Below are 21,310 nucleotides of genomic sequence, written 5' to 3' on the forward strand. Positions count from 1 at the left end.
TATTTTACACAATTTTCATTGCAGCAGGAAACGGCTAAAAATCAGTTCCCTGCCCCGTCAGCTTGGGCTGGAACCTGACTGGGCGATGTCTTTCCTCCCCCGGCCTGCCTCCTCCTGCTCTCCGGAGCCGCGGGGGGTGCATCCCCCCCCAATCCAACAAACACACCCCGGCCGGCGCGCAGCATCCTGCCTTAAAGCTCCTCTGGCTCCGAAAGCCTGCGCCCCGCCTCGCTTTGCAGCTTGATTTCCTCTGCAGTGTCAGCGGCGCCCAGGAGCGCGGGACCTGCCCTCAAAGCCCCGGGCGGATCCCTGCTGCAGGGGTCGCTCCCGCCACCCCATCCCCGTGGGAGAAGGGGCTGCTTGCGAACAGCTGGGCTGGGGGAGCCGCAGGCCCGGGCTGAGCCCCCCGGGGCTGCGATCGTGCTGGCTGCTGCCCTCCTGGCTTCGGGGCTGCTCCAACGCCAGCTGTCCCGGCGCCGCCCCATATTCCTCGGGCGGCTGGGAGCTGAGGGGCAGAGCTGCCCCTGTAAACCCAGCCCCAGGCTGGGGAGAGTCCGGGGCAGCCCCGCAGCGAGCCAGGACCAGAGGGAGACCAAGAGGACCAGCCAGAGTCCTGCAGTCACCACGCGGGAGCTCGCCCTCCCATTGGTCCCTGGCTCCCCGCCCCTCGCCTGACGCGGGGCATGGGGTTTAAATGCCTCCCGGCTGGAGCCCGGCGAGCCTCTTTGCCCCGAGCTCATTTGCTGGAGTTTTATTACTGGACAAGAGCGACAGCTCTGGGAGGGGAAGGGGGGGGTCACCTCATCCCCTCACTCGCCCTGCCAATGACCAGTGACTCTCACCCCCAGGAGACACCCATGAAGCATCACTTCACTTTGCAGAACAAGAGTTGATGATCCAAAAAATCAATTCGCAGCTGCCTTTAGCCATGAGCTGTTTGGATGTTATGTACCAAGTCTATGGTCCTCCCCAGCCTTACTTTGCAGCAGCCTATAGTCCTTATCACCAGGTATGTGTGGGGCACCTGGGCGGAGAGAGCCAGAGAGGGAGGGGTGTCCTCTGGGAGAAGCCTCTCTGTGGCAAGGCCAAACCAGACCGAGCTTCCTGGGAACTTAAACTGTTCTGACCCCGAGCAGCATCCCACGCCGCGTAGCTGTATGCTGGTCTCAACACCGTTTGTATCCCGTGTCGCGTTTTAGATTCATGGGCCATCGTTGCAGGGTGAGTAAACGTAACTCACCAAACTTCGTGTAAAGAAGGAATCGGCGTCCCTTCTTGTTCGTTGACCTTGCATTGCTCGCTGTGTCGGTGTGGTGTGTTGACATGTAAATGCTCATTGGAAGTTGCAGGGGGGGTAACTGTATCCATTCCGGCTCAGCGTGGTCACTGCAATCGAAGCAACTGTAATTAGAAGAAGACTTTGCCACATGTCACTTTCGACAGCCATGTTATCGTACAGGTTCTGCTTCTAGTGGGGCGGGTGTGGTTTTGTTACAGAGATGTGTCTGCTGTGAGGGTTCTGCACACTGAAGCGTGGAGGGAGGGGCTGTACGGATTATTAAACTGTCAGGGTCCTATAGCTGGTTGTGGAGGAAGCTGAGAACACTTGGAGTGGGGAAGGTTTCCGTTTAGTTTGTTGGAGGCAAAAGGTGTTAGGTCGCAGGTGACGCTGCACGATTTCACGTCGGGTTGTACACTCTGTGTCTTTGCTCCTGTTTCAACTAAATCAAAAAAAAGTGTGTCGGGGGAAGAAGGCAAGCAATTTTCTTTTCCAAACCAACCGGCCTCAGCTTTTAGCGCAACGTTAAATCAATTCCTTCCAAATTGTAAACCGCGGGGTTAGTTTATTTAGAAAAACAAACGTGGGCGTGGTAGTGCTTGTAAATAAACTGTTGCTGGCTAGTTCTGCACGGGCCAGATTATCATTCGTGTCAAGTAATCCCCGTATTTCAATGCAATGACACTGCCAATCACTGAGAGATTGCGTTCCAAATGAAGTCCGCCTTGTAAACGGAACTTTTCACCCCGAGCCATAGACTATTTCATTGTGTCGGATAGGATCCGAGATTCCGAGCTCACTTTACAAGGGGACTGCACCTGTTCAACAACCATCTTTCTTTCTTTCTTTCTTTCTTTCTTTCTTTCTTTCTTTCTTTCTTTCTTTCTTTCTTTCTTCTCCCCCTCTCTCCCTCCCTCTCTCCAAAAATGGAAATCCCCACCAACGAAAAAATGGCCAAAAAACACCAGGGCTCCTTTCTGCCCTCACGGACAGACACCATGGAGTCCTGGGGTGCTGTGCTTGCAGTCCTGAGGACAGGATCGGGCCCCTCGCTCGGGCGATGCATTCAATCTGCTTTGCTTGCACGTGCCTAGGGAAGGTTTAGTTGATCCGTCTTTGTTCAGGCAGAATATTACACACGTCTTCCTGATTTACCTGCAGCTTACTGCAGGAGATCTAGAATACCGGATAGAAATAACAGCTGGTATTTTCCCCCTTCTCTTTCTTAGCATTAACATGAGGGGGACTCATTAGATTCAATGGCTGCGTTGGAAGCCAAGCTGAAAGGTGGTGTCCATGAAGATGTGACATGCTGAAATGTGTCCCGTGTCTTGGCCAGGGACGCTGAAACAGGCCTCTGTCCTGCCCGGAGTAGGTGGCACGAAGCGAGAAGGAGCCTCCCTTGGCCTCCCTTCATTTCTCCCCGTAACCCTTATCTTCCATGAGTTCTCCATTGTACCCGAGTCCCAGCTGAGAAAGCCCCTCTGTCTGCAATATCCGAATCCAATCATTCATGTCTAAAGAAACTGCCCTTAGCAGCTGCAGACACGCTAGAAAAACTTGGAAAACATTTAGCACACTTTCGAGTGAATTCCAGTTTTTAAAAGAACCCAGTGAAAACAATCCAGTCTTGTAGGAAATACCGTGGGTTTCTTTCTGCTCCTGCTTGCCAAGTACGTGGTTTCCCCCTGAACTGTATTTGAGCTGCCAATCTTTTTCTCCAGTTATAATTTATAAGACCCTCGTTGGGAACATTTTTTTCATCAGTTACACTCCTGCGAGCCCACTGACTTCAGCGGGGATCTGACTGAGAGCAGGGCCGACCCTTTTATTTCTAATGTTTCCTCTCTCTATATATAGATATAATAGATGAGAAACGATTTTCTATGGGTAACCGGGCAGGCTTGGGTTGGCACAATTACATTTATTGAAACGATGCACGTTCCCACCTCGCTTCATTCTTCTGCCTTCCAACGCAAGATCCAAAAAAGTCTCCAAGTTGGATTTGCCCGCGGCTCCTGTGGTGTTGTGTTTTAAGGTTATTCCCTCTGGTCTCCGGGTGAGATACATACACCCCTGGATTCTCTGCATTTGTTAATTTCCCCTAGCAGTTTCTTGGAGAGGCGTCTGTCTATACTGCAAAGCAGGCTTCATTCCCGCATCGCCTGTCTCTCCCCCTCCATAGGTCCGCATACATGCCATGCATTTCGGTGCGATGTATATACGCCTCACGTAATCAGCTACTTCTCCAGACATTTCGCTAGCGCTAGGAGTGGGAACAAGGGGGCTAAATCCAGGGATAGGGGGTAACTAGCGGGCTTCAGGCAACCCTCCTGTTGCGTATCGCTGCTGGAAGCTCTTGGGGGCGAATAGGGGGTTTGCTCTGAACTCCTTCGGAAGGTATGTCGTGGCTGGTGGGGGTAATGCGCGGTATCCATGCCGCATGGCCCACGCCGGGCATGGATTTAGCAGGCGGTCCCGGACCCATGTTCGTCGCCAGCTGGATCTGACGGCACTGCACCGCGTTACCCCGCTTTGCGTGACTGGGTTTATTTTCTTCCCCCCTTCCTGACAGAAACTAGCCTTTTACTCGAAAATGCAGGAAGCCCCGGAAAGCGCCAGCAGCGCCAGCACCAGCAGCAGCTCCTTCTCCAGCCATGCCCCTGCCAGCATCAAGGAGGAAGACTGCAGCCCCGAGAAGGAGCGCCCCCCCGAGGCCGAGTACATCAACTCCCGGTGCGTCCTGTTCACCTACTTCCAAGGGGACATCAGCTCCGTGGTCGATGAGCACTTCAGCCGGGCCCTTAGCCAGCCCAGCAGCTACTCGCCCAGCAGTGCCAGCGCCAAGCCGTCACGGAGCACCAGCTCTTGGAGGGGTGAGCACGGGGGGCTCTTCCTATTGGGGTTCCCATAATGCCTGGCTAAAAAGGGACGTGAACAAAACCTCCACCAACCCAACCGAGAGGATTTTCGCAAAAAGGCTCAGGGCATCCTGCAGCATTTGGGTCTCCCGAAAGGAGCCCTGCACCCGCCGGCTTCCAGAGACCACCCCCTCCCCCCCGGCAGGAACAGCACTTTCCTAATGCAAAAATGATTCCATAAAAAAGCCAAGGGAAAACGACCCTCCAAGGGTCTCCTCCAACGACCAGCCCGCGCTAGCCCACCCATGGGAAGTTTTCTGCTCTTGCCGCTGAAACCATGTCAAGCAGAGGGGTAGCGGGGCGAGAGGGAGGCTGGTACAATGCAATGAAGTTGCCAAGAAAAATTCCCTGACCAGCTGGGAATAAAACTGAAATAAATGGCGTTAGATATGCTGTTCCCTTACAGAAAAATACCCAAATAACCTGTATTAAATTGGAACAGGATCGGATTCCATGGTTTTGTTTTGCAAACCATTTGTAACGTAAACTATACAACGAATATTCCCAGCTGTGGGAATTGAAATTGGTTAGTTTTAGGCTTAATAGGAGTAATTTTTTTTTTTTGCGAGGGCAGAGCCTATAAATTCTACTGAAGTCCGTAAGAGTTGTAGGTGCTCATAAATCTCTCTCTCTCTGACTGAGAAATGACTGTCCAGATAAAATAGCGTTGATCTGTATGTGTGCTCGTAGGAGTTGTACAAATTCGGTCGCGAAAATTTTGTGCCCTGGTTAGCAATCCCAGCTCTTAAATGCGTTATGTTAGCTTCTCCGAAAAACTTAAGTCGAGGTACAATTATAGCGACGTATTTTCTTGTTTTACCAAGAATCAGCTTCTTGTATGTTGCCTCTCGACGCCTCCCCCTCCCACCCTCCTCCCTTCCATGACACTGAAATGCAACTGACTGTAAAATGTTGCTGAAATTGGTGTAGGGAATTTAAACAATGGCCCCGAAATTACTATGTGATTCAACCTGCAGGAACTGGAAAACCACAGAGGTTCCCCACAAGGAACTAGTCTTATTTGATTTTTACCATGCGTTCTTATTTTATTTTTTACCATAAGACTTTAAGCAGAAGTCCCGGTGGATACCATTGCATTTCAGAACGGGTAGCACCACCTGGCCCTTGGTTTTTAGTTTAGTACATTGATAAGAAGATTTTTTTTAATGTAGAAACATTTTCACTGCTCCCGTCCCAGCGCCCCAGATAGATTATATATTATCTATAGATCTAGCTCAAGCTATATAATAGATTGCCATATCTTTTGGGGCTGGGGGGAAATAAATAAAAACAATAACTTATTTAAATCCAGAATAGCAAGACTTCAAGATATCCGTCCAAACCTTTCAAGTTTGTGCCTATTCCCCGTCCGTCCTATGTGGGGAAGAGGGAAACCCGCAGTGCAGCTTATGAAAAAGTTAACTAAAGGGCGCTTTATGAGTTTATAAGGAAACAAGAACCAGACACGCAGAGAGGAAATTCATGAGCAATCACATTATGAAGGATACTGTTTTCTACAGCATACTCAGCAACACGTGCGAGAGAAGGCGATCATGACTAAGCCAATAGCTAACTTTAAATGTAAGGCTTCAGCGGCCACTTACTTCCCCCTCCCGCCCCCCACCCCCAGAAGAATAAAGCTTGTAGCATTTCCCAGTAATGCATTCCATCCCAGACCTTCTGAATGTTTTCTTGCGTTAACAATATATTTTACTTCAGAGCAGGTATTCTGTATTTTAGCGTCCAAAACGATAAACTGGATCGGGTTAGGTTTATAACAAGGTTGAAACCCTGATGACAATTACAAATTCTTAGGCACCCTGGCCCATGCCGTATACTGGTAAAATTGCCAGTGAGTTGTTCACTTCAGTGGGAGATTTGCTTGGGGAGAAGGACTTGAGTCCTCTGTGTTATAAATCTAGCCAAGACTCTGCTTCAAGATTTCCCAATCTCGCCGTGTATTTCTGTCAGTGGTTTATAAAAATGAAATACTAGTTGAAATTTGGCAGGGATGAAAGATATTCCGTGCTGGGGTTGCCTGTAGTGTGCTACATCCCACTCTCTGAATACAGCTGAAGGATCCTTGCCAGGGATTCAGAGATAACTTACCTCTGGCTCACACTTCTTTAATGCACATTTTATTCACAACATACATACACAACATACCATATTAATAATACTTAACGTTGCTGTCTTCACTATTGGTAAATATTATTTCATCCTGCATATTGCTTGATTGGCAAATAAACTACGGAGTCCCTGCCCTGAAGATCTTACAGTCCTAAGCGACCTGCAAAACGCATTACAAATGTTAGCAGCGCACCTCTGAGACAGGCAAGCATTATTAGCCCAACTTTCCAGGTGGGGGAATTGCCCACGGTCATTCAGAGAACAAGTGACCTGACTCCTAATGCCTCCTCATTCCAGACCTGCCGGCCTCTAAAGAGTATGGGGAGGAGAGATGTCTTTATATGCTGAGTATGTAAATGCTAAGTAAAAATATATACATGTTGCTAAAAATCATTAAGGTCTTTATTCTCCTCCCCTGGGAATTATTCTATGCAGAACAGAAGTGACTTGTTTCATCTACGGGGGGGGGGGGGGAGGAGGAATCCCATAGATCTAGGACTTTTTCCAAGAACCACAAAAAACTTGGACGCCACAATTGTTTTAACTCACAAGGAAACAGAGGCCTGGATCTGTCGGAGGCAGAGATCTGACAGGCAGTTGGTTAGAACTGTAGGTGGTTAGCCGGAGAAGGATCTGTTTGAGGATCTACAGGGAGATTAATCTCTGATTGAGTGTGTGAGAGCTGTCTGGGGATCTGTTGGATGGTTAGCTGGAGGGGATCTGCTTGGGGATCTACTGGAATGGTTGGCTGGGGGATCTGTTTCGGGATCTATTGGATGGTTATCTGGAGAGGGTCTATTTGGGGATCTGATCTCTGATTTACTGAGTGTGTGAGCTGTTGGGGTCTGTTGGATGGATAGCTGGAGGGGCTCTATGGAAGTTGATCTCTGGTGGTTTATTGCGTGCGTGAGCTGTTGGGGTCTGTTGGATAGTTGGGGGGGGTCTGTTGGGGATCTCCGTGGGGGTCGATTCAGGGGTGCCCCGTTTGCAGATCGATTGGGGTGCCGGGGGCACAGAGAAGGGGAGGTTTCTCTGTGTTCACGCTACTCCCCCCCCTCTCTTCCCTTCTCTCCCCAGACGGCTCCTTCCCGATGAGCCAGCGCAGCTTCCCCGCTTCCTTCTGGAACAGCGCGTACCAGCCCTCCTCAGTCCCGGCCTCCCTGAGCAGCAGCCTGGGCAGTCCCCTGGCCGCCGCCGGCCACAGCGAGCTGCCCTTCGCCGGGGCCGACCCCTACTCGCCAGCCACGCTGCACGGCCACCTGCACCAGGGCGGGCCGGAGCCCTGGCACCACCCGCACCCGCACCCGCACCCCTACCTGGGCGCGCAGGCCTCCGCCTACCCCCGGCCCGCCGCCATGCACGAGGTCTACGGCGCCCACTTCGACCCCCGCTACAGCCCGCTGCTGGTGCCCGCCGCCTCGGTCCGCCCGCACCGCCTGCCGCCCGCCTCGGCGCCCGCGCCCGGCAGCCCCCAGTGCGAGCTGGGCAAGAGCGAGCCCGCCAGCGCGGCCTGGGCGGCGCCGGGCCCTTTCCCCAGCCCGGCGGGGGACATGGCCCAGGGCCTGGGCCTCAATGTGGACGCAGGTAAGGGGCGCGGCCAGATGCGCTCGTGCCGGGTCTGATCCCGCGCTCTCCGGGGCCGAGGAGAGGTTTGAGTTGGGAGCAGGCTCCGGACTGCCCCGCCTGGGCGTAACGGGAAGGCTGCTGCCTAAGGGCCCTGCCTGGCCCCAGCACAAGCTGCTCTCCTGCGAAGGCCGCCTGCAGGCCCCAGGGAGATGTTTCCAGGCTTCACCTTCCCCCCCAGCCGCTCTTCTCCACTGGGTGAGGGGAAGCACGATTGCTCTGCTCAGGGAAAAGTGCAGCGGTTTCCCCTCCCCCAGGAAAGCTGATATTTGGTCTTTTATGTGCGATCAGGTGCTCAGGAGACGCTTTTTGCAGCTATGTTTTCACTGGAAAGGTGAGACAGATATAGCCCTGGTTTCTAGGAGGGTGAGCACACAGAAATAGGAAACGGTCTCTGGGAACCATTTCTCAGTACTGGGCACATGGTTATTCTGACCACAATGAATGATCCCTCTAAGCTTTAGAGAAAACAGGGATCCACACTTTTCCCTGGCCTAGTTTGGTTTTTTTTCTCTTTGCTTCACCACTGCCTTTCATTCTGGGGAGCCTCACTTTAGATCCCTTCTCCACTCTCACAAGGAAATAGTGGCGTTTGGCTTTCTCTGTCCTTAAACATCTTGTACCTGTTTTTCTTCTTTCCCCCTTTTTTCCCCTTCTCTCCATTCTCAGGTTTGCAGCCTCAGGATAAAAGCAAGGATCTGTACTGGTTTTAGACCTGTCCTTCACCTCTTCTTCCCCTGGGCTCTCCCCCAGTAGATCTCTGCCTAGTAGAATTGGTGACATTCAGAGCTGAAATCGAGTGGGTTTGTAACAGCTTCTGATCTTGGTTTTCAGCTCGCCGTTATTCCTTCTGTGGTGGATCTCTCCTGAGCTGATCTGCTGACTCAAAGACCCCTGAGTCCCCTTCCTCTCTTCCTTCAGACAAGCCCACCACGGCTCAGCATCTATGTCAGGCATTTCAAGGACAAGAACACCGGGAAGGCAATGGGACTTCATACTACAGTACTTGGCATTTCAGATACAATACTTAAGACATATTGTGGAGGATAAAATTCCTTCTGTTGAAAGAGAAGAGCCAAAGACACTTTTATTTAAACTAACTCCACACCCAGAACTGTGGTCAGACTGCTTAAAAAGAGTTAAATTATGTGGACAGTGATGTGAAATCACTGGCCTTCTTAAGGAAGGGGGAGGGAAAGGTGGGGTTTTTTTGGTGGTGGTGTGAATATTTTTTATGCCAATGAGAATTATTTCTTGAAAGCAGGTTGGGAAGATACTCAGTGATTTTGAACTGGATTTGTACTTTACATTATAGAAAAATGAAAGGAAAGGAAATTTTAACTCATGAACACTTTTGGACTGTTAACAAAACCGGACAGATCTTTCAGCCTGGGGTTATGAGTGGCAAGTGGCTAGCTTGGGCCACCTGCCCTGGGCTTACAGAAATGCAGCTGTTCCAGGGACAACTGTTCAAACTCCAGAAACTTGACAACCAAGGTGGCACTTCTCAGAGTTTGGCACAACAATTGCATTGGAGATATATATATATATATATAATATATATATATATATAATTTTTTTTACAAGGAATGTTTTATGATGAAAGAAGAAACCCTTAAAAAAATAAACCTGACAGCCTTCATGGGGAACAACTGGAGCACACCAGAAGGAAAGGCATATTGTGGACAATTGATATCCATTGCCTCTAATATTCTCTTTGTCTGTGTGTTGCTGTCATTCTGTCACTTTAATAGTAATTTTTTTGAGGGTGGGAATAAGGGATGTTTTTAAATGTAGAAAAGCTATATTAAAGATGTCTCCTTTCACCCAGCATGTGTGTTTGTGAAGGATTAAAGCTAAACAAATAGGGTGATGTCACAAACTGGAAACTTTAGGGTGGAACGGGGGAAAAAAACACCTGTAACGTGGACAAAGCAACCCATTTTAGTTACTTTGTATTAAAGCTAAACAGAAATCTTGATGTTGCAAAATATTTTCTTATGTGAGTCTTAAAAGAAAGTGTGACAAATACAGAAGATAAGGGGATACAATAGTGCTTAGCCCCTATATGTTATAGGTTACAGTATCCTTGTATGATGAACGAATATAAAATAAGCAAGGTGTCGTTCTGCAACAAAATGTCCCACTTCAAAAAGCTGAGAAAAGAGGGGATTGTAAAACCCAGGAGTTCCTGTTAGTCTTGTAATTCAAAACGCTTATACAGTCATATCAGTGTCAACTAAAACTTCCTCATGCTGGATCAGGGACACTGAGAATTGGATCTTGCTTCTTCTGGATTTCCCTTCAGCACTGGCTATAATGTAGCTAGATTTATGGAGGAGCATAGGAATCTTAGTAATGAGAATTAAGGAAAGCACTGGATATAACCACTGGCTGAAAATTGATTTGAGAAACACTTTATTTGAGGACTGTCTTCACTTAGTGCTTTGCAGAAGGTGGTGCACGGTGATTATTTTAGCCCAGGGCACCCACAAGAATTTTCCTCTTAGTCTACAGTAAACCAGGACCCAGACAGGCTGCAGAAAGGCAGACTGTGGAATTTATTTTACCACTTAAACCAAAATGTTTGCAGGATCCTACATAAGAAAGAGGCAGCAGCTCTTGGAAAAAACACATATTAAGAAGAGTTAGTCAAAAAGTGATACTTTGGGAGGTACAGGGGGTAGGATTTTGTCCAAAAATGCTGCTTTTTTGAAATTTTGAAAATTCAAAAAATTTCAACCAGCTCTAATATGAAGTGCACTTCATTGGGAATGTTTATTTTCTCCCCTGTTCCCTATCCTCGCCCCCACTTCCCACCCCCGAGACTAATACTGAGCAGGCCTGGGTGAATTCAGCCAAACTGTATTTGTGAATGTTCTTGCAAGTAAAACCCAGCCATTCACTTCACTGTCATTCACAACAATGATTCATGAACTTTAATTCAGGAGACTGAAAGTTTATTTGCAATAAGGTTTGCACAAATACAGAATCTGTAAATACTGGTATAAGTATTTGTACTCAAAGAGCTCCTGTTCTTATTTATTGCTGGTACAGTGGTGGCACCCATGGGCCCCACATCAGAACTGGGGGCCTCATTGTGCTAGGTACTATACAAACATAAAGTAAAAAAACCCACCACAACTACTTCCCCAAAGAGATGACAATCTAAATTGATATAAACCCTGATCCTGCAAAAAGACATGCTTAACTTTATACACTGTGTGTCATTCGTTGACCTCAGGGGAACTACTTGCAGTGCATAAACTTAAACACATGCAGGATTGGAGTCTTAAACTGTAAGATCTGAGAAGAAACTCTCTTTTTATGATGTGTTTATACAGTGCCTAGCACAGTGGGACTCTCGATGCTACAGCAATAATTTCTCTCATGGCCATTTTTAAGCTGTTTCACTACTGTTTGCACACCAAATTCATTGAACAAGCATGAATGTTTGCAGATAATCTGTAACTATGGCACCATCACTTCCTACTTAAGTCCAGTGCAGTGGCATGAAGAGAGAATAATCACAGCAATCATTTTGTGAACAACCCATAGGGTGTTTGCAATGTCTGGTTGCAGAACAACTGAGCATAACCAAGAAACTAATTCAAACCACAACCTGTTCACAGAGATTTCCAGAAACAAAACATAAGTTAAATTCACTTAAACTGTTTCCTGCAAATAGTTTATCCTGAGTATAATGCAAGTAAAAACAGGGTTCAATGTATGTAATTTTTAAGGGCTTGAGGGTTTATATGCTGAGTATCTTCAATAAGGACTTTTCCTTTTCTTTTTTCTTATGAAAATTGTGGACAACCTGGTTCATGCCAAAAGCAAAAATAATTGCTCTTCAGGGATATTTTTACCAGCTCCAGCCTTAACACTAGTCCCCAGCAGGGATACTTGAGCAGCATCCAGAGAGGGGGAGAACTGCATTTAAAACAAGAAAATTGCACCAATCTCTGCTTTGGTTTTGGTGGTGGAATTTTAAAAGGGGCTCCTGGGAGCTGTCTCCAACAGAGGTGAGTCTGAGAACAAAGCAGACAACAATTGATGTTCACACACAGCTACCCTTGAATTTAGAGTTGAAAGGATTTACCCTAACATTGGGTTTGTATTAGCATAAAGATCCTTGTTGCCTAGTGGGTTATTCATATAAACCCCGGGGGAGGGGGCGAGTGAAGTAGATTCTGAATAATCCCTCTGCCCCTCACGTGAAGCCTGTGTGGCCTGTCTCTGGGGAATCTTATCTTCCCCGTCTCCACCTTAGGTTGGGAGGAGCTGCTGTTCCCTCTCACTTTTCCTTTGAAGTTCTATTTAGAATCCATGACGAGTTCTAACATGGGCTTAGATTGATCCCTGTCTGGAAGGGAGTGAAATGCAGTGGATGTTTTTGGACACACCAGTGACCACTTACTGGCTTCTCTCATGCATCTCTTTCTGGCAAGTTTCTAATTAACATGTTCTTTTGCTCTGCAGGGAAGCAAACCAGCTCCTCTGGAGGGCTGTGGTGTCCTGATCAGTGGCTGTGGCCTGCCACCCAGAGGAGCAGTTGCTGCTAGACAGGGAGAGGGACTGGCTGTTTGTGGGTGTAGTTGGTTGGTTGGAGAAGGGGTCTCTTAGATAGTTTATTGTTTTTCAGGGCAAGGTGAACAGGACTAAAAGAGTGGGCAGAAATATATATCCTAGCAGCGGTCATGAATTCGGTGCAATGAGTCTCAGGACCCAAGTTGTATCCTTGGTTCCTGCACAATAATAGGCTTTACTTAAACCTCCTCGGTCAGAACACATCCAAAACTGGGAGGATGTAACTGCTTGCACCCATCTGTAATATTATATATGGGGTTAATTCAGCTATCTGGAAAAGTAGCCATCACTTGCTCTCGGTGTGACCCACAGCCTATCTGTGAATAAAACACACAAAGCATACAGCTCCTGCTTTATAACTCTAGAAGGTACAGTGCAAATCGACAAGGGCCTAGCATGCCATTGGGAGTACCCCCACCTTCTCCAGCGGCGGTATGCTGCATATGTCACATCCACACCAAGTCCCTACAGGAGAAAGTGAAGGGAATATTGGTGTGTCCACCACAAACACACACATGACCCAATTGAGTATGAGCACAGTATTGATCGAAATGGCCTAAACCCTGTGTTGTCTAGTCCTCTATTGCCATACCCAGCAGCGGGCTGACTCGACGGGAGCCATTGCTCTCTCTCATAGATGTCTGTGTCTTCCTTTGCTTTAGTGCATTTACAGCCTCAACGTACTGAACAACTGAGAACCTGGGTGTTTCTTTTAGAATTTCTCAGTTGCTCAGATCCTATAGTGAGAAGAGCAGGATAAATATCCAGAGAGCTAGATGCCCTTGTGCGGGTCTTTGTACCACATCCTGTGACGGGGCCCTGTTTCCTTTGAGGTATTTTTCATGTTTGCTGTACACTTCAGCAATTAGGGCAGAGGAATGAAAGTAGTGGTGACATTATCGTTTGCATAGTTGCTGTTTGCATGTAACTGAAGCACTGGTATATATGTAAGTAGGAGAGTTAGACAAACACAAATCTTCTTCAGAAGAGCCAACAGGTTGAATCCCACCCCTACAGCCTCCCCCCCCCCCCCCAGCATTAACTGACTTCTAATCCAGTGAAACATCTCTCTTTTTCCACCAGTGAAGCCCTAAAGAGCTGTGCCCATCCCAGTCACACACAGACACAAATGATTATTCTCGCTTGACAGACCTGCACAGCTCTCTCCCTGTATTTAACTGCAACCCCAGTGAGCTGGATCAGGCAAGAGACACTCGATAGCTGCTGTTTCCGTGGTTGAAATATTTGTGAAGTTAACGCATAATCTGAAAGCAGAAGCTAATAAATTATAGGGTGCTAATTGGGGCCGGAGTGGAGCCGTCAATCATATTATCCTAAACACACAGAGACCCTCATAACCTAAAAAGGCAAGAGAGACGCCAAGAACAGCTTCCAGTTGTCACTGGCCATGACCTCCATTTCAGTGAGAGCATAGAGAGTCAAAGCAGAGGGTGTCTGAAAACTAATTCTGATAAGAAAATGCTAACAGTGTACTGGGAGCGTGTGCGTGTGTCTTCCTTTGCCTTCCTTCAGTATTTATTCCCTAGGCCGTTGAATTATTTTTGCTTTTAAGTTGAGGTTTCCAGACCTTCAGTTTTAAAGTTTTTAAAACATACATAAGTACTAGTAACTCACATGTTTCCACAGCCCTCAGTGTGATGCTGACCAATTTCTGACTTCAGTCAGAGCCTGATGAAATAAAATACAGTTTCAGCAAAGCCATTTTATCGATTGCAATTTTTTGTTTCTTGTGCCTCAAAAACACAGCAGCGTATACACTTCCTTCTTCAACAATGTCACCAAAAGTATGCACTCTGTCCCAGTGCTGCTACTTTTTATGTTTTTATTATTTATTTGTATTTCTGTATCACCGAGGATACTCGGATTGTGATATTCAGACTGTGGCTCGCAAGCTGCAAGTGGCTCTTTAATGTATTTCCTGCGGCTCTTTGCAGCACATGATAGTAAAACACTGTGTGATTTAATTATTACTCAGTCAAAGTTATTAACCAATCAGGATGCTTTTACTATGTTATTAACCTATTAAGTTGTCAACTTGCACTAAGTTAACAACTTATTCGGTGTGAGACTAATATATATATATAAACTAAATATTTCCCAATCATACTGTTTAAATATGAACAGTGCTATAGTAAAAAAACCAATTAATTCACACTACTGTGCCTCTTTTGGATAATGTTTATCGTTAATTTGGCTCCTGAACCACTGAGATCTGACTATCACTGGCCTAGGAGACCTAGTCATAGAGTATGGCTCCCCTGTGCGAGGCCCACTACAAAAACAGAACAAAAACACCACCCGTCCCAATCACTTTGCTGTTGCCCTCTCAAGTTGTGTCCATATGGTTCCTCAAACGGATGTGTTTTAAGTGTGTAACATAACATTTACTACAAGAGGGCTGAATGAATTTGGTTATGCTCCCCTCCCCACAGAAATTCACCTCTGGAATGGCGCAAGCATGAGAAATTTCAGCCTGAAGGAAAAAACTTGAAAAAATTAGGAGCTACCCAAAAAGGGAAGTGGAAATCCTTTATTTGAACCATAGGATGGCTAGTAATACACAGACATTGACTCATTTAACTATTTTAGTTGCAAATTCTGCTATCGTTGACTCCAATGTCAATCTGAAATAACTGGATGTCAGTGAAGTAATTTCAAATTCATATCAGTGTCACTGAGAGCAGATTTGGCTGACGATAACCTGAAAAAATGATGTATATTTATTTTGACTTGTACCTTTTCCTCTCCATCTTTGATATTGGTACTAATCTTTCACAGTTATAGGGCAAATTCTGCACTGGCCAAGAGTGGGGGCAGCAGCGCCTCTAAGAAAGACAAGCATCTCTTGCTGAGCAGGTGATAGCTTTACTCTTTTCTTTGTCTATTACCAGCAGCTGCCTCCAGGCATAGACAAGAGGGACTATTTGCACACCTACTGGCCATCAAGTTGCAGTTCTGCACAGGCTGATGCAGGATCAGCACCTATCGATCAGTTCATCCTTATATTTTTTTAAACTAACACCCCCTCGAGCATGGCGGTGTGAACGGGGTAGAACACAATCTTATCTCACCTTTCTGTTAGCATTAAACCTGATGGAATACAAAGAAAGCCCCAGCATCTAAAGATAGGTACCCAGGAGTTAGGTGTCTGAATACCCTTGAGGGTTTGGGTCAAAAATTCCTTGGACATTTTTAGGCTCTAACAGCATGTAAAAGTGGAGGGTCAGACTATCAGAATTAGGCATATGCCATTCTGCACATGTGATTGTTGGCTCCTAACCTAGGCATGAAAATAGCCAATGAGCACATGCACAAATCAGGTATTTTGCTGAGGCTTGTGTCCAATTAAGCATTGTGGGCTTGACTGTCTTTCCATTCAGTCAATGGCAAAACTCCCACTGACTTAAATCGGCACCTGATCACACTCAGTGTGCACACCTATTGAATATCTTCAGATGTGAGTGAGGTGTGCATGTGCACAATATGCACCACCTTGTTTTGAAAATTTGGCCCAAACCAATTGTTGATAAGAAGGGTAAGAGAAAACAAGTGTGTCAACAGTCTGCTTTCCCCTTTTCCCCCCATTCAGCCCCAGTTTAATAGAAAACTATAGTTAACACATTGTAAAATGCCTTATTTTTCACTCTAAAATCGGTCATGTCACTGGGAATAATGTCACTATTGTGGCATCATCACTTGGCTTTGAAGCTCAGAGTTCTGGTAATTTATTAGCATTAAAATACAACGTCAGGTAGCCATGCCAGCTGTCATTGTAAATAGAACTGTGATCGTTTGAACAATCCGCCCGGCACGCACGCTCCAAAGTGAGATACAGCAGCTAACAGGTTCCATTGTAAACACATCCACATGTTATCTTATATAATTACTGTCTTTTATAGTGTGATAGAACTGAGGTGAGAGCAGTTTTGTATGGAATGGAGGGAAGTTTGCCTGTCCTGCACAGTGTAGTTTAAAAATTAATGGGCTAGATTTCAGTTAGTGTAGCTTGGCATTGCTCCATTGACTTCAGTAGAGCTATGCTGCCTGGGGATATGCGGCAAGATAAGAGAGGAATCAGTGTGGCAAATGGTTGAAGCATGGGAATGGGAGAGAAAGGGTGGAATCCTGCCCCCACTGAAGTCAATGGGAAAAGTCCTATAGAGTACAATGGGTCTAGAATTTCACCTGAGGGACCAAGGGGCTTTGCCCTGTAACCTTTAGTAAGTCTCTTAACCTTTGTGCCTCATTTTCCCAATCAGGAGAAATAGTGCCACTACCCATGTTTTGAAGCATCTTGTGATTCTCAGAAGCAAATATTTTATTTGTTAGTTAAGAGACGATGGGGCTGAGAGGATTTACCAAGGAGCATCCGCTGTCCAATCTCTCACCCTGGTGCCTGGCAGGATGGTTGAGATATGTAAGGCAGGAGGAAGTACAACTGGTGCAGCCTTTATCCATAATGCTCACTAGTCATTGGAGTTAAATAACTTCTAACACCACCAAAGAGTTTTAACCAGTCCAGCTAAAAACCCTCTGCCCCTTTCAATTGCTCACTTTGTTTCTTGTCTCTTCTGATGTCATAATTTTACCAGTCATCATAGCATTTTCCTGAGTACACAAGATGTAAATTTCTAATGTAAAAAATAAACCAAAATAAACAGCAAAAGTCTTTTATGTAAAGACAGGTTCAGAGTAGCAGCCGTGTTAGTCTGTATTCGCAAAAAGAAAAGGAGGACTTGTGGCACCTTAGAGATTAACCAATTTATCTGAGCATAAGCTTTCATGAGCTACAGCTCACTTCATCGGATGCATAAAAGTGGAAAATGCAGTGAGGATGTTTTCATACACACAGACCATGAAAAAATGGGTGTTTATCACTTCAAAACGTTTTCTCCCCCCACCCCACCTGCAGGAGAGTGGGGTGGGGGGAGAAAACCTTTTGAAGTGATAAACACCCATTTTTTCATGGTCTGTGTGTATGAAAACATCCTCACTGCATTTTCCACTTTTATGCATCCGATGAAGTGAGCTGTAGCTCACGAAAGCTTATGCTCAAATAAATTGGTTAGTCTCTAAGGTGCCACAAGTACTCCTTTTCTTTTTATGTAAAGTTCTTCTTTATACATTGTAAAGAAGCAATAAAAGACAAAAGACAATAATTTCCACTTGCAGATCGCCTTTAAAAGTCCTTTTCTATATCTGTTTAAGTTCACTCTTCAGAGTTTGTGATAACTAGCTTGTCTTAGCTCTAATTTTAAATCGCAGAGGTCCCAAACCTGCAAACCTTATTCACATAGATAAACCTTAATTATATGAGTCAGCCTATTGAAATCCAGGGGATTACTGATGTAAGGATTACTCACAGGGTTATTAGTTGCAGAATAGGGTCTTACCTCTTTGTCACCCAATAAGATCTTGTATTTCTGTCATTTAAAGCATTTATTTCATGTTCTATAGACTCTTGATAGTGGTTACAGATGGAAAGACCCAGAGAATCACTGGTTCCTGAACTGGTCTTTGAGCCTGTGGTAGTCCACAGAGCATTTGCTGGTGGTCTGCTGAGAGCTGGCTGTTCAGGTGGTGCTGTCCCAGAACACACCCACACCTGCCCCCGAAATATCCACAGGAAATAGAGGGAAACAGAGATCTATGTTGCTGGCTGGTGCAGAATAATCCATTGTCTTGGACTGATTGAAATTAGCGTATCATAGAATATCAGGGTTGGAAGGGACCTCAGGAGGTCATCTAGTCCAAAGGCCCTGCTCAAAGCAAGACCAATCCCCACTTTTTGCCCCATCCCTAAATGGCCCCCTCAAGGATTGAACTCACAACCCTGGGTTCAGCAGGCCAATGCCCAAACCACTAAGCTATCCCTCCCCCCTTCTTTAGGAGTTAGGAATTATGTCATTTAAATTTTACTGTTTAACAATTTCATCACAATAGCTACAGATACTACAGCACTTTTAATTTAAAAAGCAATTTACAGACATTGGTTAACTACCACAACGTACTTTTAAGGTTGGCAATCATAAATGTTATTAGCCACACTTTCTAGATAGCAATACTGCAGCAGAGAAATTAGGTGGCTTGCCCAAACCCATACAGTGAATCCTTGTCAGAGTTGGGCTTAGAACTGATTTGTAGCCCAGTGCTTAATCTCCTGAACAATACTGCCTCTCAGTGTTTACATGTTTTGTTAAATGTAAAGAAAGGAGGCAATGGAGAACCAGGCCCAGATCCTCAAATGTATTTATTTGCCTAACTCCTATTGAAATCAATGGGAGTAGGTGCCTAAATATCTCTGAGGATCTGGACCCAGATCCCTAACTCAAAGACGGACTTCTGTCTGGCACAGCTACCTTGGACTGGAAGCTGCAGGTAATGAAAGCAGGTGTGTGGGTAGGTGCATGGGCATCCAATAATTCCTGAGCTATAAAAACTTAATTCATTCTCCTCCTTTTTTTGGAGTTCTTTCCATAGATGTCCAGGTTCTTCATTACAAAAGAAAAAGCTCCTGGATGCCTGTAAATGCACCTGGAAACAATGAAGAAGCAGTATAGGTGCTTCCAGAAAAGGGGATGGAAAAAGGAGATGTGTTCAGGAATGACATCCACCAGTGGAAATGGAGCTATCTGCCACCAGCAGGAAACCAGAGGAGCCAGCGGAAAAGGGAATGAAACAGCCAGCCAGGGGAGAAGATGGACAACATGTCTGGGGAAGCAGAAAAAACAAGTTGTAGAGAAGCTTGTTCAGGGGGAGAGGAAGGGGACCAGGCCAAAGAGACGCATATGCAAAGGAGCATAAGGAGAGGTAGGCACAGAACACACAGACAGGGAAAATTAAATGAAGGGCAAAATGAGGCAGCATAATAACAGTTAAAAAAGGGCAAAACACTTATCACAATAAAGACACCTTCACATACTTTTCTAATGTTACTTTTTCACATAAGCAACTTCTTCAGTTGCCATGGGGATCACTAATGGAAACAAGTAGGTGACAAGTGTTCCACAAGACAACATGGCTATTAAGACATGATACCTCTTATGACAATCTGAGAACCCCTTCATCCACACCAAGGGTTGGGGATTGCCCCAGACACAAGATGTATCAGATATTGATTGATAATGCTCCTGATCTTAGCTGAAAGGCTGGTGGTTCAGGAGAGAGTTTAAAATTGGACTTCAATGAAGTTGGGAGTCAGAATATAGTAACCCTGTATCAGTGTTATCCTTCAGAAGAAGAATCTTGGTCAGAGTGCACTGGTTAGACAGAGCAAGCCCCAGGGGGTTCCCACAGGTAATATGGCACAGCTCTGGCTCTGCATCTGGGGCAGTTATCACACCAGAATGGCTATACAGAGTGTTATGAAACATGGCATGATAGTTCAAGTGAAATTTTTAACAGTGAAGGCAATTAACTGTTGGAACAAACTCCACAGGAAGTGGTGGATTTTCCATCTCTTGATGCCTTCAAAGCAAGACTGGGTGCCTTTCTGGAAGATAGCCTTAAGGAGCTCAATCTATTTAGCTTAACAAAGAGAAGGTTAAGGGGTGACTTGATCACAGTCTATATGTACCTACATGGGGAACAAATATTTAATAATGGACTCTTCCATCTAGCAGAGAAAGGTATATCATGATGCAGTGGCTGGAAGATGAAGTTAGACAAATTGAGACTGGAAATAAGAATTAAATCTTTAACAGTGAGAGTAATTAATCACTGGAACAACTTACCAAAGGCTATTTCATCACTGATTATTTTTAAATCAAGATCAGATGTTTTTCTAAAAGATATGACCTAGGAATTATTTGCGGGAACTTCTATGGCCTTTGTTATACAGGAAGTCAGATTAGATGATCACAATGGTCACTTCTGGTCTATGAATCTATGAACATAAGAACAGCTATACTGGGTCAGACCAAAGATCCATCTAGCCCAGTATCCTGTCTTCCGACAGTGGCCAATGCCAGGTGCCCCAGACGGAATGCACAGAAGAAGTAATCATCAAGTGATCCATCCCCTGTCGCTCATTCCCAGCTTCTGGCAAACAGAGGCTAGGGACACCATCCCTGCCCATCCTGGCTAATAGCACTGATGGGACCTATCCGATATGAATTTATCTAGTTCTTTTTTGAACCCTGTTATAGTCTTGGCCTTCACAACATCCTCTGGCAAGGAGTCCCACAGGTTGACTGTGCACTGTGTGAAAAAATACTTCCTTTTGTTTGTTTTAAACCTGCTGCCTATTAATTTCATTTGGTGGCCCCTATTCCTTGTGTTATGAAAAGGAGTAAATAACACTTCCTTATTTACTTTCTCCATACCAGTCATGATTTGTAGACCTCTATCATATCCCCACTTACTCATCTCTTTTCCAAGGTGAAAAGTCCCAGTCTTATTAATCTCTCCTCATATGGCAGCCATTCCATACCCCTAATAATTTTTTGCTGCCCTTTTCTGAACACTTTCCAAGTCCAATATATCTTGAGATGGGGCGATCACATCTGCATGCAGTATTCAAGATGTGGGCATACCAGGGATTTATAGAGAGGCAATATGATATTTTCTGTTTTATTATCTATCCCTTTCTTAACAATTCCCAACATTCTTTTAGCTTTTTTGACTGCCGCTGCACATTGAGTGGGTGTTTTCAGAAAACTATCCACAATGACTCCAAGATCTCTTTCCTGACTGGTAACAGCTAATTTAGACCCCATCATTTTATATGTATAGTTGGGATTATGTT

The 21,310-nt window shown here is 45.7% G+C and overlaps 1 protein-coding gene across 2 annotated transcripts; it reads left to right on the forward strand.

Moving 5' to 3' along the window:
- The first annotated feature begins 723 nt into the window (after positions 1 to 723).
- On the forward strand, positions 724 to 9,482 carry VGLL2 (vestigial like family member 2). 2 transcript variants are annotated; one of them, XM_074946924.1, is made up of 4 exons: positions 724 to 1,009; positions 3,855 to 4,155; positions 7,408 to 7,914; positions 8,788 to 9,482. In XM_074946924.1, the coding sequence occupies exons 1-4, from the start codon at positions 893 to 895 to the stop codon at positions 8,826 to 8,828; spliced, it is 966 nt and encodes a 321-aa protein (XP_074803025.1). In that variant the 5' UTR covers positions 724 to 892; the 3' UTR covers positions 8,829 to 9,482. The 2 variants fall into 2 exon arrangements, with proteins under 2 accessions (XP_074803025.1, XP_074803026.1); XM_074946925.1 differs by lacking the exon at positions 8,788 to 9,482 and adding an exon at positions 8,623 to 8,666.
- The last annotated feature ends 11,828 nt before the right edge of the window (positions 9,483 to 21,310 follow it).

This window comes from Natator depressus, chromosome 3 (assembly GCF_965152275.1).
Source record: "Natator depressus isolate rNatDep1 chromosome 3, rNatDep2.hap1, whole genome shotgun sequence".
Taxonomy (NCBI): domain Eukaryota; kingdom Metazoa; phylum Chordata; order Testudines; family Cheloniidae; genus Natator; species Natator depressus.

What these genes read in the sequence shown, in the direction of transcription:
- VGLL2 (XM_074946925.1), top strand. Translation starts at nt 893, where the DNA reads ATGATCCAAAAAATCAATTCGCAGCTGCCTTTAGCCATGAGCTGTTTG. An exon ending in CCTATAGTCCTTATCACCAG is followed by an intron (nt 1,010 to 3,854) that starts GTATGTGTGGGG and finishes CCTTCCTGACAG; the next exon opens with AAACTAGCCTTTTACTCGAA. An exon ending in GAGCACCAGCTCTTGGAGGG is followed by an intron (nt 4,156 to 7,407) that starts GTGAGCACGGGG and finishes TTCTCTCCCCAG; the next exon opens with ACGGCTCCTTCCCGATGAGC.